This window comes from Anser anser (assembly GCF_964211835.1).
Source record: "Anser anser genome assembly, chromosome: 14".
Lineage (NCBI taxonomy): Eukaryota > Metazoa > Chordata > Aves > Anseriformes > Anatidae > Anser > Anser anser.
The window spans coordinates 11,984,146-11,999,479 of NC_139735.1; the positions used below are offsets into that span (position 1 = coordinate 11,984,146).

At 55.5% G+C, this 15,334-nt stretch overlaps 1 protein-coding gene across 4 annotated transcripts; it reads left to right on the forward strand.

Moving 5' to 3' along the window:
* Positions 1–553: 553 nt before the first annotated feature.
* On the forward strand, positions 554–9,355 carry STING1 (stimulator of interferon response cGAMP interactor 1). Of its 4 annotated transcripts, none has more exons than XM_083798740.1 (7): positions 577–1,425; positions 1,696–1,940; positions 2,412–2,586; positions 3,410–3,518; positions 3,647–3,885; positions 4,852–5,038; positions 5,842–9,299. In XM_083798740.1, the coding sequence occupies exons 2-7, from the start codon at positions 1,696–1,698 to the stop codon at positions 6,033–6,035; spliced, it is 1,149 nt and encodes a 382-aa protein (XP_083654866.1). In that variant the 5' UTR covers positions 577–1,425; the 3' UTR covers positions 6,036–9,299. The 4 variants fall into 4 exon arrangements, with proteins under 4 accessions (XP_083654864.1, XP_083654863.1, XP_083654866.1 ...); XM_083798739.1 differs by having other exon boundaries at positions 578–1,425; positions 1,665–1,940; positions 5,842–9,297; XM_083798738.1 differs by lacking the exon at positions 3,410–3,518 and having other exon boundaries at positions 554–1,425; positions 4,912–5,038; positions 5,842–9,355.
* Positions 9,356–15,334: the final 5,979 nt, after the last annotated feature.

Consider the following 15,334-nt stretch of genomic DNA (forward strand, 5'->3'; position numbering starts at 1 on the left):
CAGCCTTCATGTAGGAGAAGCAAACAGCACTTTGTCTATACCCACAAGCCCTCCCCAGGCTGGAAAGCAGGTGAAACATCCTGCAAAGCAGGTTTGCTGGGGTTTCTACAAACACCAAACCACCAACCTGGAGACAAGCACAAGCAGCTCGCCACTGGCCTCTCTATGCAGCTGTTCCTTCTTCCCACCCTTTTAGTTTTGCAAATGCTTGAACTGAATGTGGCTGTGGGCATGCCTGAATCAAGGTCCTTGTGCATGCAGCCCCAGAGACCCCTGGCAAGGGGCCCGTGGCTCCGTGAAGTGGCTTCCAGGAGGATTTGCTCCCTCAGCTCCCCAGGGACAGAGGGGTGGCTGGGCAGGCTGTAGCTCCCCAAGCTCTCCTTCTCACCCTGCCCCACGTTGGGTGTGATGCTCGCCTTGTCCCACTCTTCAGGAATCTCCCCAACCACTACTATTGTCCAAAGAGACACGGCATGGGCCAGCTCCCTCAGCACCCTCCAGTGCACCCCGCTGGGTCCTGCGGACTTGTCTGTGTTCGGCTGGCTGAGGTGTGCCCTGAGTCAATCTTCTTCTAGCATGGACGATGCCTCCCTGCTGCAGACTCTGCTGCTGGGACCAGGGGCTGGCAGGCATGAAGGCAAACCTCAGCAATAAAAAAGTCAAAGGTGGCCTTGAGCACCTCGTCTGCTCTGGCTCTGTGGTCACCAGGTGTCCTGTCCCCGTGAGCAGCAGGGCCACCTGTCCCTCAGCCTCCCTTCTGCTGCCCATGCACTTCTAGGAGCCTCCTCCTGACCCTTCGCATCCCTTGTTGGTTCCCACCGCAGCTGAGCCTTGGCTGTGGCGATGCGAGGTGCCCCGGCACTCCTGCCGTGTGCTCGCTGCCCCTGGAGCTACACGCGGGGCCGTGGTCGGGGACGCCGAGAGCCACCCTTCCTGCTAGAAGGAATTCACTTCTGTCAACGTTCAGCTCACCCCTGGCATACTGCACTTAACAAAACTAAGCTTGTTCTGGTTTCCTTCCTCATTCCAGCCTGGCTCAGCCACTGGGTGAGCTGGCAGAGGTGCTGGGGCTTTCCAGAGGTGTAAACTCCCAGATGTCACAACCTGCGGCATCCCCCTGTGCTGCCCAGGGCCGGATTCCTGCGGGCCAGGGAACCTCCTGGAAGTTCAGCGTGGGAGGGCTCCCGCGCCTTCACCCACTGCCTGCGCCTGCCATAGCTCCTTTCATTTTCACTTCGCTCCTCACCGGGTTTTCGGGAACTATGCGGCTCTGCCCTCGGCACCGGGAGCAAGCCCAGGCACTGCTTGCAGCAGCAGCCTCGGAAGGGAGACGGAAGCGGTGTTTGTCTGGGCTGGGCGCTGCGCACAGCGCCCGCAGCGCACGAAGTCCAGGCAGCTCCCAGTGTCGTGGCCGCGGTCGCTCCGGTGAGTGCACAGCGGGAGCCCCTGGGCGCAGAGCTGGGGCTTGGCCTTGGTGGGGGAGCGGGGTGGCCGGCAAGGCTCTGGCTTGCCAGCCCATCTGGGCACTCAGGGCACGGAGGAACCTCCCCAGATGCACACAAAGGAACTGGTAGCTTTGTTGCAAGCTCTGGGGTGCTGGCTGAGCTCTGCATGTGCGCGTTTGCTCTCCACCACTGTGCTGATGTGGGTCCTGGGGGCCACAGCTGCTGCTGCTGACCCCCCCGTCTGCTGCAGATGTCTCAGGAACCGCAGCGCCGGAGCAGCCCCGCTGCCTTGCTCATCCCCAAGGCCAGGGAAGGGCGAGCGCAGCGCGCGGTGTACGTCCTCCTGGCCACCTGCACCGCGGCGCTGTGCCTGGCTGGGGAGCCCCTGTCACCTGCTGCCCACCGCCTCACCGCCCACCTGGCAGCCCTGCAGATCGGGGCCCTGCTCAAGGGCTGCTGCTGCCTGGCAGAGGAGATCTTCCACCTCCAGTCCAGGTGAGCCACCACGGGGCCGCTGCGGAGACAAGGCCACGGAGCACTGCAGGGAAATCTGCTCCTTGTTTCTGTCCCCACGAGTGCCCCCACAGCTGCTCACTGTCATCCTCGCTGCTCCCGACTTTCCCGTCTTCCTCTTCTCCTCCTGCCCTTCCCCACGCCTCTGTGGACCTATCCGTGGTCACTCGCTGGTGTCCCTTTTCCCTGGGGCAGAAATCACAGCCCCAGCCTTCCTCCACCATCAGCTTCCGGAGAGCATGGGGATTTTGGAGATCATCTCCCCTTGGTGTCCAGCCCCACACTGCTCCCCTCCAGGCCCATGAGCGCTGCTGGAGACCCAAGGTCCTTCCTGAGCAGGGGCTGCAGGGTGCTGTGCTGCTCCAGGAGGCCTGGCGGGGAGGTGGGAGCGCCCCTGGCCAAGCACCCCACCAGTGGGCGTCAGCCCACCTCGCGCCTCCCTCTCCCACCCAGATACCACGGCAGCTTCTGGAGGGCGCTGAGCGCCTGCTTCCCACCACGCTGGCACCTGGCCCTGCTGTTCATCGGTGGCTCAGCCTACCTGGACCTGCAGCAGGGAGACAGGCTCAGCCCCTACCTTGCCCTGACCTGCCTGTGCCATCTCCTCGCCCTCGCCCTCGGGCTCCAGGTAAGGCACCGGCACCCTGCGCCTGCCCGTGCTCCCCGGGGATGCTCAGCACACGGTGCGGGGTGCCTGGCTCCGTACCCGCGGTACAGCCCACCCGCACGCTGCCCTGCTGCAGGAGGGACAAATTCCACCTGGCTCGGCTCAGCCCCGCAGAGCTATGCCCTGGGCAGCACCCTGCCAGGCGTCCACCCGGAGGGCCCCGTGCTCCTGCGTTTAATGAAAGCAGCCGCTCCGTGGCACGGGCACCAGCCCTGCACAGCAAGGGCCCCGCAGGGATGAAAAAGGGGGGTTACATCTGTCAATCAATGTAGTCCTTGGTGGAAAGGGCAGCCCGTGAGGTCTCCAAAGGGTTGACTGTCATCGCCAGAACGCACTGAGTGCCGAGCTCCAGGTCCCTCTGCAGCACTGCGGAGGGCTCTGCCTTCCTCCAGCAGTGGTGGAGCGGATAGGGATCCCACAGGCTACCCAGGGGTGCTCTGAGGAGGCCTGAACACCCATTTCCACCTAAACAAACACACAGGGCTGGCAGGCAGCATCAATGGGCCTGGAAATCCCAACGCTGTCAAACACTGGGATGTCTCCTCCTACGGGCTGGAGGCAGTGGGCCGATGCACAGCTTGTGCTGGGGTACAGGACCACAAAGGTGCCAGGCTCACCCAGCACCACCCGCCTCGCCAGGGGCTGCTGTGCCGGGCCCTCTGGAGACAGCCGCCGCTCTCCGTCCCCGCTGAGAGCCGGGTGCTGCCGGAGAGCCAGGCAGCCGCTGCTGCCACTTCCCTCTCCTCTGCCTTCTTCTCACATCTTTCTCTCCTTGCCTCTGCAGAAGCCCTCGGCGGCGGAGATCTCTGAGATGACTGAGAGGTCCAAGCAGAACGTCGCTCATGGGCTTGCCTGGTCTTACTATGTTGGGTACCTGAAAATAGTTCTGCCACGTACGTGGCTGTTTCCCTGCATTATCAGGCCTAGATAGGCAGAAAAACCTATAGCAGAGCAGCAGGGAGCAGACTCCATAGCAGCTTTCCTCACACAGGCACCCTTGTCCCATGCTCTCTCCCCCCAGGCATAAAGGAGTCTATGGAGGAAATCAGCAAAGCCAACCCCAACGTGCAGGCATGCAGGGAGACCTGTAAGCTCCACATCTTGATCCCTCTGAGCTGTAACGTCTGGGATGACCTGGAGAAAGCTGACAGCAATATCCAGTACCTGACAGACCTCACAGAAACCACCCTGACCCGAGGCGGCATCAAAAAAAGGGTCTACAAGCACAGCTTCTACGCAATCAGGGATGGGGACAACCAGGTATGCCAGGGGCAGCCCCACTGCAGCACTCAGCATGCCCGAAGGTCTTTCTGACCTCAGATCCCAGACCAAAAGGAGCTGCAAGGGCAGGACAGTGACCCTGCTCTGTTAGAAATGCCCAGCTTCCAGCAGTCTCCCATTAGATGGAGAGGTCCTGCCCATGCCCCCCTCCCTCCTGGCCCCCTCCCTCCTGGCTGCACGCTCCCCACCTCAGCCCTGCAGGCATCTGGGGCTTGCTTAACCACTCCTGGAGTTGATTGGAGTCCAGAAAACTGCAGAGAGCTGAACAGAAAGAAAAAAAAAAAAAAAGCAGTGGATGTCAGGTCTGCAGCATCACTTCCCCTCTTCCCATGGGATGGAGGAATATTTCCTTCTGTTAAGAAAAGGTGCTTGAAAATGCCCATGTGATTTCCCCTGGGAACCTCTTTTCCAGGCTGGTGATCCCCCAGCCCCCTGCAGCGCGCTCATCTCCTTCTGTGTCCCCAGACACCCTTGGTGCAGGCTGCACGTCCGTCCTGCCGACACATCTGGGGATGGAGGCACGGGCATAGCCGTGCTTCTCACGGGGGTCCTTCTCATTTGCCTTCTGATGGTGGCAGTGCCTTGAATCTCTCCTAAGCTGTGTGGCTGACCACCCTCCTCCTAGCTGTACATTCACCTTGCCAGGATCCATCCTCCTCCCGTGCCCCTGCTCTCCATCAGGGTGCTCAGACGTCTCTAGCAGAGGAGCCACCAAGAGGGCACAATGGAACGCAAACGAGGGGCATCTCCATGGGGACCCAGCCTCCAGGGGGAAACTGCCCCCAGGCTGTGCCTCGCCAAAGCTGTCCGCAGCCCCCGGGCAGCTCTCCGAGCCCCAACACTTGGGACATGGCACTGCAGGCCCCTGCCCGGCCGCTCGCTCCCTCCCCGCGCGGCAGGGCCAGGGGACGCCAGCGGCCGCACTCCTCGCCTCTCGCCCTGCAGGCCAGGCACTGTGCGGTGGAGTACGCCACGCCGCTGCAGACGCTCTATGCCATGTCTCAGGACGAGTGCGCTGCCTTCAGCCGGGACGACCGCCTGGAGCAGGCCAAGCTTTTCTACAGGACCTTGGAGGAGATCCTGAGAGGCTCCAAGGAGTGCACAGGAACCTACCGGCTCATTGCGTACGAGGGTGAGCGAGCGGGGGACGAGGGCAGGGGTGCCCAGCACGGTGGCCGTGCTCTCCAGCCTCTTGTGTGTTGTTGGATCAGGACATGCAAGGGGAAATCTGCAGGATCCGTGCAGTGTTTGGCAGCAGGCGTGGGTGATGTGACTTTTTGCTGCGGGCCCCAGAGCAGCAGGGAGGATACTGGTAGGATACTGGCCCCCACTCAAGTCCCCCCAGGCCCCTGAGATGAGCAGTCTTTGGCTGTGGCAGCAAGATGCTCCTGCAAACGTTAGATATAACAGCAGCCTTCCAGGGGAAGGAGCAGGTGCTGTCACTGCTGATTTTGCTGGGAGAAGCGTCTGGGGTCATCAAGTCCCCCAGCAGCATGTGTGCTGCTCCCCAGCACTCCCCAGGGAGTGAGCCTTCCCCTTCACCCTTTCATTTCCCCTCTTCCCACCTCTGCCAGGACAGCGGGGCTTGACAGCAGCTTGCTGTTTCTTGCCGAAACAAGAAAATTCTCATCAGTTTTCTTCAGAGAAATTCAGTGCTCTCCCTGACTGGGAGCAGCATTTCCATCCAGCAAGGTGGTTCCTACCACAGTAGGCACTACTGGGAGCCCAGCACATGGTGCCTGTGTTTTATTCTCCTTCCTGCACTTTGTGTTTTATTTTGTTTGTTCCGGTGTGAGGAAAAGGGAAGTAGGAACCATATTCTGACTTTTCAGGAAATTCTGCATATTTTGGGGCATCTCTCAGAGACTGCTTCCTGCCCATACCCCTGCCTCAGGCCAGACCATGAAGGATGGTTTCATCTTTCTTCTGTTCCAGAGCCGAGAGAAGCCGAGCCCCACTTCTTGTCCAGAGAGATCCTCTGGCACCTGCGGCAGCAGCAGCAGGAGGAGTTCACGGTGCACGAGGGGACCCCTCCGCGCACCCTGGCCACGGCCCTGGGCTCAACAGACCTCAGCCTCCAGATCAGTGCCTCCGACCTGCCCCAGCCCCTGCGGAGCGACCACCCCTGAGGTCCCCGTCCTGCGAGCTCACTCCTGCAGCAGGAGCCTCCCGTGGCTGTGAGCCCCGGCCTCCCACAGGAGCCGTGCACCCGGAGCTCCCATGCTTCACATTTACAGCTGACCCAAACCACAGCCTTGTTTCCATTTCCCATTTCCTTTGTTTTGTTGTATATTCCTAATATACAGAATCAGAATCACAGAATTATGTAGGTTGGAAGAGACCTCCAAGATCACCGAGTCCAACCTCTGACCTAACACTAACAAGTCCTCCACTAAACCATATCACCAAGCTCTACATCTAAACGTCTTTTAAAGACCTCCAAGGATGGTGACTGAACCACTTCCCTGAATATATATTATTATGTTATTTTTATTTTTTTATCTGCTTCAATTTTTATCATATAAAGCATTTTTCTCTGGGGTAAGTTGCGTGACCACAAATCCTGGGAATGGCACACAGCCTGCCCTTGGACACCCCGCAATGCTGAAATCCCAGCCCCACATGTGCAGGTGTGCGCTGGGCCCAAGCAATCCTGGCCTTTCAAGGGGCTGGCTTTGGGATTTCCTGCTGGCCCCAGGCAGGCGCTGAGCCTGTGCCCCGTTCCTGGCCCTCAGCTGCCCGGCTCCATTTTGCAGCTCCCACCCCGGAGATGCTGGATGCACCTCACTCTGCCCATGGCTCCCAAAGGAAGAGTCATGCAGACAGCCTGGGACAGCTCGCAGCGCACGGGGCTGGGAATGGCCGTGGCAGCACTCCAGCAGGAAGATGGGTGCCCTGCCAGGCCCCAAGCCCCACGCTTCAGTGGTCCTGACTGAGAAAAACTAAGTGGCTGGACATGGATGTCACTGCTTCCTCAAGCACCTGGTGGAACAGCTTTGGTGACAGTGGGGGCTCCCAGCGGGCAAGAAGGCAGCTCCAGCGGGCAACGTGGCACAGCAGCAGCCACGGCCGCAGACGGGCTGAGGAGCAGCCTTGCTGCACTGCTCCAGCACTGCAGCTTGAAGGGCTCCAGCACAACAGCGCTGCTCCAGCCGTGTTTGCTCTGCGAAGGCAGCACTGCACTCGCCTCTGAGACGTGGCCGTGCCACCCCGTGTTCCCTTCTAAGTGCAGGGAAAAAAGCCTGGGTGCAAACCGAGGCACAGAAAGCCCATAACCTAGCACCTAACCACGCTGTGAAGCCTCTGGGCCCACTCTCCTGACCTGGATGAGCACAATGTGGTGACACCTTCTGCACGCCAAGGGTGGCCCCCACTTTAAGGGATCAGCTGCAGCTTGCCCCTCTCTCATCTAAAGACACTTAAGAAATAGCTCCCGCTCGTTCTGCCTCCCCTCAGCTTTCCTTCCCAGGACAAAACTGCTCGTGGCTCGCAGCTGCCTCAGCAAAGCAGCCCAGGCAAACAAGAGAGCTCCATCTGCCATGCACCAGGAAGAACAAGATGGGAAATGCTTCTCCCCAGCACCAGCAAGCTTACAGAAGAGATTTCTCTGCACATTGGTCCCGCTGGTATTTGGAAATGGAACCCGTTGCAGGATTTGGTAAACCTTAACCTGAAGCCTAATCTCTGGGTATTGCATCTGACAAAAAAACAAAAGTGACAGATGAAAGGTGGGGGACCCCTCGCCAGCAGTGGGAGCACACACCCCTCGTGCAGAGAGCAGAGTCCTGGACCAAGGGGTCTGGTCCCAGTGCGTGGGCAGGAGGACGTGCTCCTGGCTGCCCCACATCACCCATCTCGCCTTTTCGGAGCACAGAGCGGCTGTGAGCACCTGCAGAGACTGGAAACACAGCACCAGGGCTGAGCTCAGCAGCACAGGCACCGCCAGCCACAGCTGTGAGGGATGCAGAGCCTGCAAGAGGGCACCCCCAACGTTTGTGCCTTTTTTCCCCCAGGGATCCTCGTGCAGCAACAACACAGCCTCTTTCCTGACTCCCTTCAGGTACGGGCGCTTCCCACCTTCCCCATCACCACCCCCAGCCTGGCTGAAGCTGGGCTCAGCCCCTGTGAGCAGGGCACAGGCAGACACAGGAGCCTCAGAGGAAAGCTGACGGTGCAGCCTTGTTCCAGCAGAAACCATGCTGGTGTCCGACAGCTCAGCTTCTGACACTGCTCCAGAGCAAACCAGGGCCAAGCAAATGGCAAGGAGACAGCCTTCGCTGGCAGAGTACGGCAGGCAGGGCTGACAGAGGCAGGAATAGCAAGCCTCAGAAGGAAGTGGAAGCTTGCTGCCCACGCTGGCAAGCAGAAGATAGCCATTAGGGATAGCCATTAGGGATAGTTTTCCCTCAACCTCCTTAACAGCACAAAGTGGCCAAGTCTTTGCACTAATTGCAGCTTTCTCTGTCGGCCCTGACCCGGGGTTCCCCGGCTTGTAGGTGGGTGAAGGTGCCGCAGGCCTGGCCCGCTGCTGGCTGGCACTTGCAAAGTGGTGGCATCCCCAGCAGCCGTTGTCACCAGTGTGTCTGCTGACCACAGCGTGGACACCACCGCCCGGTGCCACTGGCCTTGCTCGGCGGGGATCGTGCTGGCTCAGAAGTGCCCGGTGTGGCACAGGGGTGAGGGCTGAGCCCACGGCTCCTTGCAGGGCAGCACGGACTCGGCATGCCACATCAGGAAGCCACGCTTGCCACTGCAGAGATGGGGCAGGCGTCCCTGGGGAGCTGGAGCGCCCCCCCCCCCCCCCCCAGCCCCAGCCTGGCAGACTTGCAGCAGCTGCTCGCTCAGGGCTGCGGGCCCCAAATCTCATCTGTGACCAGGGTGCCCCTGAGGCACCAACCACCCACCAGCCCCTCCAGGCCCAGGGTGCTCTTGCTGAGCACTTTCTCCGACACCCAGCCTGCTCTCGAGCCTGAGCAGCTCTCCTCTGCCCCCAGGATGGAGGAGAGGCGTTAGCGAGCAGCAGACCCCCCACCCCGGCTGGGATGGAGTTAAGTTTTCCTGCAGTGCCCTGTATAGTATTGTGTCACACCGATGTTGTGTCTACCGCTGAGCAGTGCCGGCACAGCACCAAGACTCCCTCCAAACCCCCCGGGGCCAGCAGGCTGGGGTGGGCAAGAGGTGGGGAGGGGCCATGGCCAGGGCAGCTGACCTAAACCAACCAAAGGGGTACCCCACGCCATATGGGGTCACAGTCAGCAACAAAAGCTGGGAAAGGGGAGGGGGAGGGAGGGCTCTCATTATGAAGACACCTGTCCTGAGCAGCCACTACGGGTATTGAGGCCATCCCAGGACATGGCCAGACATTGCTTGTTGATGGGAAGTAGAGAATATTTTTTTTCTTCTCTCTGTGCTTTCTTTACTTTCCTTTTTTTTTTCCTGTTCCTTTTCCCTTTAATTAAATTATCCTTATCTCAACCCATGAGCCATTTTTTTTTCTTTCCTGCGTACTTGCTTATTCCCCCTCTCTTCTTTCGAGGAGGGGGAGTGAGAGAGCGGTTGTGGTGGAGCTTGGCTGCCCAGCGGGTTGTAGAACAACCACAGGCAGGCAAGCCAGAAAGCCCCTCTTTGGGGTCTCCTGCCATCCAGTGGTGATGGGACGGGCCTGGGGGTGAGCAGGGAGGCGCGTTCATGGTCAGGGTGCAGGGGAGGAAGGCAGAGCCAGGCACAGTCTGGCTCAGCCAGGACTGAGGCCAGGGTTGAGCTTGGATGCTCAAGGCAAGGACAAGGCTTCTCACAGCTATTCCTCGCATCCCATCTGGTTTTGTTAGTGCCATTTGGATATAAATAAGCCCAGCTCCTGTTTGTTCAGAACCACGGAGTTTGCCAGGTTGGCAGTTCTTTCTGAGGCACACTGGTCTTCTCTCCTTGGGGGTGACCAGAAATTCGACTATTAGCTGCCTGGAAGGATCCAGTCCCGCTCCATGGAGCAGAGGCTTCTTTTCTGACCTTACAAGTGTCTTTACTCCTGCTTTGTGTATCTTCTTTGAGATGGATGAAAAACCACCAGTGCAGCCTGGGATGCCTGGGACAGAGGCATGGGGAGAAGGGAGGCAGAGTGCTCCCTAAATCTTGCCTTTTTGTTTGGATATAGTGAATTTAGCATTTATTTTTACAGAGGTTGCTTTTTACTGCCTAAAACATCTCTGGACTCTATTTTTTTTTCTTTGGAGGGACATGTGCATTAAAGATCACTACACTGAAAGTCCCAGGAACTTTAAGGCTGACTCTAGCTACATGGATCAATGTTTAAAGCATCTGAGAGCTGACTTAGGTTTAGCATGAGAAGTGTTTTTGCCTCAGGAGCCAGCTCCAACCCACATGGCACCAGTGGGTGCCAGAAGACAGCAGGAGATCTGGGCACTCCTCCCCACCCCTGCATCAGGCAAACAAGAGCCTTTGGGAGGGAGAGCACATTGCCCAGAGCTGCCTTCCCCGGGTGTCCTTTGAGATTTTGTAACTCCTACTGCTTTTGCACAGAATTCTCAGCTGACACTGACATCTCTGTGGCTCTGGGTTTAAGGCTAGAGAGGAGAGTTCCTCTTCTTCTGTTTTACTGCTGGGTTGGAGGTTAAGAGGTCAGCACCTATATGGCCCTCTAGAGTCTGTTCCTGTAAAGGACTGAGGTTTGGGAGCTGGAAAACTCATCCAGCTCTTTTGGGAAACCTTGCCCATTTTCTTTTTGGCCTGTAATGGATGGTGGCACCTCAGACAGGTTTTGGTTGCTCCTGCTGCAGTGATGAGCAGCAAGGAAACTTTTAAAAAGATAACTTGTGTTGCTCATCAACACTAAAATGTGGCCCTTATTGCACACTGGTTCCTTCAATCTGGCAACTCTTATTGGCTGTCTTCAGCAATGACTTTTTTTAAGTCCTCTCAAACATGTCTAGGTATCAATCCCTTGGCATCCAACAAGGGATTTGGGGAACATTGTTACCGACCATTGGGAAATGACTCTTTTTGTTTGTAGATTTAAGCCTCTGTGCAGTTTCTCTGGCCCCCAGACAGTGCATAAATCACTGCCTTGCTCAAAATCAGAAGAACTCGTTGAGTCATTTAAGTTCATTCAGTTTGTGGTGGGAACTGGAATTGATAAAGTGCTGTACAAAATGCTTCTGCACTCACATACCATTAGCAGCAGAGTAAGGAAAGACGTGGCTTAAAGGAAGAAAAAAAAAAAAAAGATGCAGCGTTCCTTGTTCTTGGCTATTCTATCACTAACATTTGTGAAGCTGAGCAGCTGATCTGCACGTTGGTTTTCTCCCCCTTGCTCTCACTGGTTTAGTGACTGGATCATGGAAAATGTGTTGAGGTTTCCCATTTTTGCTTACATTCCTGGGAACTACTGTCTGCTGTGTCTTGAGATCATGTGCCAAGTATATACCTTGGCTGTAATGTTTCCCTAGGAGCCACGGTGAATTTTGAAGCTTTGAAAGTTTTATGGAGTGGTTTGAGTATACATGTTGGCATTAACAACATAGATCTTCTAGAAGAACCCCAAACCTGACCTCTGGTGCTGAGGCAAGAAGTGTTCTCAGCTTCATTTGTGCTCCCACCCACCCAACAAACACATCCTGCCACTTGGGCCCTGGAGCATTTGGGCAGAAACTTGCTGATTTTTTTAAAAGGCCAAATTCTGGATCCTTGCAAATGCAGGATGCTTCTGTATCTATGGCAGGAGGGGAGGAGAAGTCAAAGGTTATTCCTGAAGCCTGAGAATAGCTAAAAATATTCAGCAGGACCTGCTTTTATTTGTGTTCGTAGGTCTTATACCCGTGTAATTTCTAACGAGCAGGTCAATTTGGTTGATAACTGTGCAACTCCCAAGCAAAGAAGGCTTTGTGAATGATGATATTTTACAGTCAGCTTTGCAATGGTGTTCACTTCGTGAGGCTGGAATAAAACAAATTATTGGCAAATTCGTGTGCATGGAGTCAGGGAGCTCCATGTGCTGCGATGGAGAAAAACGTTCTTCTGCAGAAAGGGGCTCGCAAGGCTGGCACTTGGTAAACGTCCCACGAGGAACCAGCCAGAGGAGGTGAGCAGCAGCGGCTGTGCAGCGGTGCTATGCTGCCCTCAAGTGTTGCTTTTTAGGGATATTCAAATCTGCAAAGCCTGCAGTTTGCACTTCTAAAGTTTGGTGATTGTGCTTCAAGAAAGGCCCTTGCAATGACGCTGATTATTTTACCTTTTATGTAGGAAACTTCCTGCTTGAAAAGTGGGCTTATTTGAAGTGATTGATTTAAACAGCGTGTTGACCAAGTTCACTCCTCTCTGTGGTTAAAGTTTGGCATCCTGCAAAGCAAGGAAAACAGCAGCTCAGTGCTTCAGCTATCAGCCACTCACACATCTCTGGGGCTTAAACTGGCTGTTCCTTACCTGCCCTGGTGTCGTGGGGTCCCCGTGCTGACTTTGTAGTCCCTTTCATTTATTTTTCCCAGCAATTCAGTAGTACAGTAGTTCATATGTTCAGTAGTTCATATGTTCAGTAGTACATATGGTGAATGGGTAAAAATTAAATTTGAGAGCCACCAGCAAGACAGTCCAGAAACCTTCATGGGGCTGACTCGATGCTCTTGCATGCTGTAACTGCAAGCTCACACCTGAGCCTTTAAATTCTGGTGTAGTGTGCATGGGGTTAACATATACATCAAGTCCAGCACCCCAGTTTTCAATTAAATTGTTAGCCAAGCATCCAAAACATTAATTTTTTTCAATTACTCAGGCTTGCTTCTATAGTGCCTATTTCCCACACTGTTAGTGCTGTCACTTATGTTTAGCAGGTAGCATTAGTGGCTGTGTTAGACTGAGTAAGGTCCCCAGCGTGACTTAGTTCTCACAAAAAGGCGCACAAAGAAAGGCAAAAATAAATGCAAAGCTCACATAGGGAAAAAGGGTTATTTCTACGTGATGGGTAAGGGTCACATAGCATCTTACTTGAAGCGTGCTTTTTCCCCCCAGTGAGATGCAGTGGAAGCTGTTGACTTTTTTCCCCTCGAAGCAATATAAAAGGATCTGCCTTACCAAGCACCTGGGCTTGCCTAATCCTTGCAGCCCGTGTCTGTGCAAAGGTAGACTTGTGCTGTGAGCAGCTGTGCACTGGGGAGGAACGAGGGCACGGTGTTTCTTCTCTCTCGTGCCTGGTGCAGCACCCACTGCCTGCTCCCAAGGAGCGGTTCCGTGAGGCCACAGGTGCTTCCAGTGCTCCAGATCACAGCGCTCCACTGAGATGTGTGGTGGGTTGCTGGGAATGGCCACTGAAGGCATTGATTTTTCTTACAGTAGGAGGTGAATCTCTTTGAATTCAATGGTAAGTTCCATCTTCATGTCCCAAAGGCCAACTCACCAGCTCTCTGTTCCCAGCAAGGGCTATAGGATCACCCATGGAATTGTCATGGGGTCTGCAGAGCCACCATGTGGACTTGTCATAGGGGGCTGCAGGGCCACCACAGGGACCCCCACGGGGGCTGCAGTGCCACCCACGGCTCACAGCGTTGGGTGAGGGGCACTGCCAGGCTGGGCAGAGTGCAGAGGCCGCAGGGACCCTCTACAGAGGTTCCAGCCCAGGTCCATCTGAGCAGTGGGCTGAGAGCCCAGCCTGGTCCGGTGGTCGACTCCCAGGCAGCTCGGTGGAGTGTGTTTTGCATTGGGTGCACGAACAGAGCCACATCCCATCCCGGCCATCCTCCCCCCAGGTACTCGACTCCCAAAGGGGCCAAGTCCCATTCCAGCCATCCTCCCTCCTGAGGTGCATCCGTGTGACACCAGCCGCTTCTCAGAAGGAACGTACTCACACAGAAAACAAACTGGGAGCAGGTGCCAGGTGTGACGCCTCCTGGAGGAAGCCACAAGCCAGCACAGCACAGGTTGGAAGACAACATCACATTCATGGTGAACCAGCCCAAATACCAAGGAACAAAGTGTGGCAGCAGGATGCCAAGTCAAGCACCGACAGATCACTGTTTGTATGTGCAGGGGATGAGGTGCCCCCTTGACTGCTTCACTGAAAAAGAAGCTTTATTCCTCAAGGCTTTGGCCAATTTTTTTTTTCCAGACAACTCCACAGATGGAGCAGTAACTAGATTTTGCTTTCATTAATCCATGGGCAAAATACTGCAGAAGAAGGGAAGCAGGCAGGCCTGCAAGTGCATTTGTGCCCATCAGTTTGCACTGCTCCCAGCAGCTTGGGCATCCTTTGCTGTGGAGCTACCACAGGAAAAGCTGAGCAGGAACCACACAGGAGCAACATGCCACACCATTTCCACTCTTGGGAACAAAATCTGGATGGCCACAACTGAGACAAAGCAGTTCTTCATGCATTTAATCCATGGCAACAGACCTAATTTGCAGAAGGACTACACAACTCCACTGCTTGTAGCCTAGCTCCTCTTTGTGCAGAGGTCTTGGGCAACGCCGCTGCAGCTGGGAGAGGTCAGCCAAAAGCCATGTCCACATCCCTGATGCTCTCTGCCCACTTTTCTCCCTTCAGTGAGCTTCAGTGGGGAAGGGAGCATTCTCCTTGGGTTCTTTTCTTTCACTCCCTCTTTACACACACTTCCTTTGTCCCACCTTGCTCTTTCCCTTCTTCTAACAAACTATCGAAAGCACAATCTCAGCTACTTACATTGATATGTTCCATTTACAGGACTATAAAACACTCATAAATCAATATTAATATCATGGTTTAAATATGAATATATATATATATTGGAAATAGAAGACCCTGTCTACTCCTGTTCCCTGGGTGGAAAGAAAAGTAGCCTTTACCCTGGAAACTCTATCAGCACATGAATGAGATTCCTGTATTGCCTGTCTGTAGCTATTAGCATCTGAAGAGAGATTCCACTTTGTGTAGCACCCAAGCAAGCATCCTGCCTGTGGTTTCCCCAAAGACCGACACCAAACTTCCCATTTTGGCTCCCAAACCGATCAAGTGGAGCCAAATGCCCCAGTCACTGGTGTAGTGGCTGCTGAAGGAGAGCTGAGTCCCTGGAGGCCCTGTTCCACATACCGAACCCTGCTGTGCTTTTATTGTTTGGAAACTGCAGCTACACTTGATAACTTGGCAGAGACACAGCCATCAACTAGGTCACTTGGATACAGTCTCTCCATTGCTGTTAAAGAGCTTCCCCATTCCCGAAGTCCTCTCACAGGATAGTAGCAGCTGCTGATTCACCCCCCTCTTCAGGAAAACAAAACATGAGAGCTGGAAAGGCAGCCAGGTAGAGCAGGAGGCGCTTTTTCCATCCCACAGCACTTGAGAGGAATATACACACCCTGTCCATGTGCTTGCTCCAGGGCAAAGGAGGAGCTGAGGCCATTTTTGGTCCTGAATGTGCTACAGTAAAGTAAATACATCAGACCGAAGCCA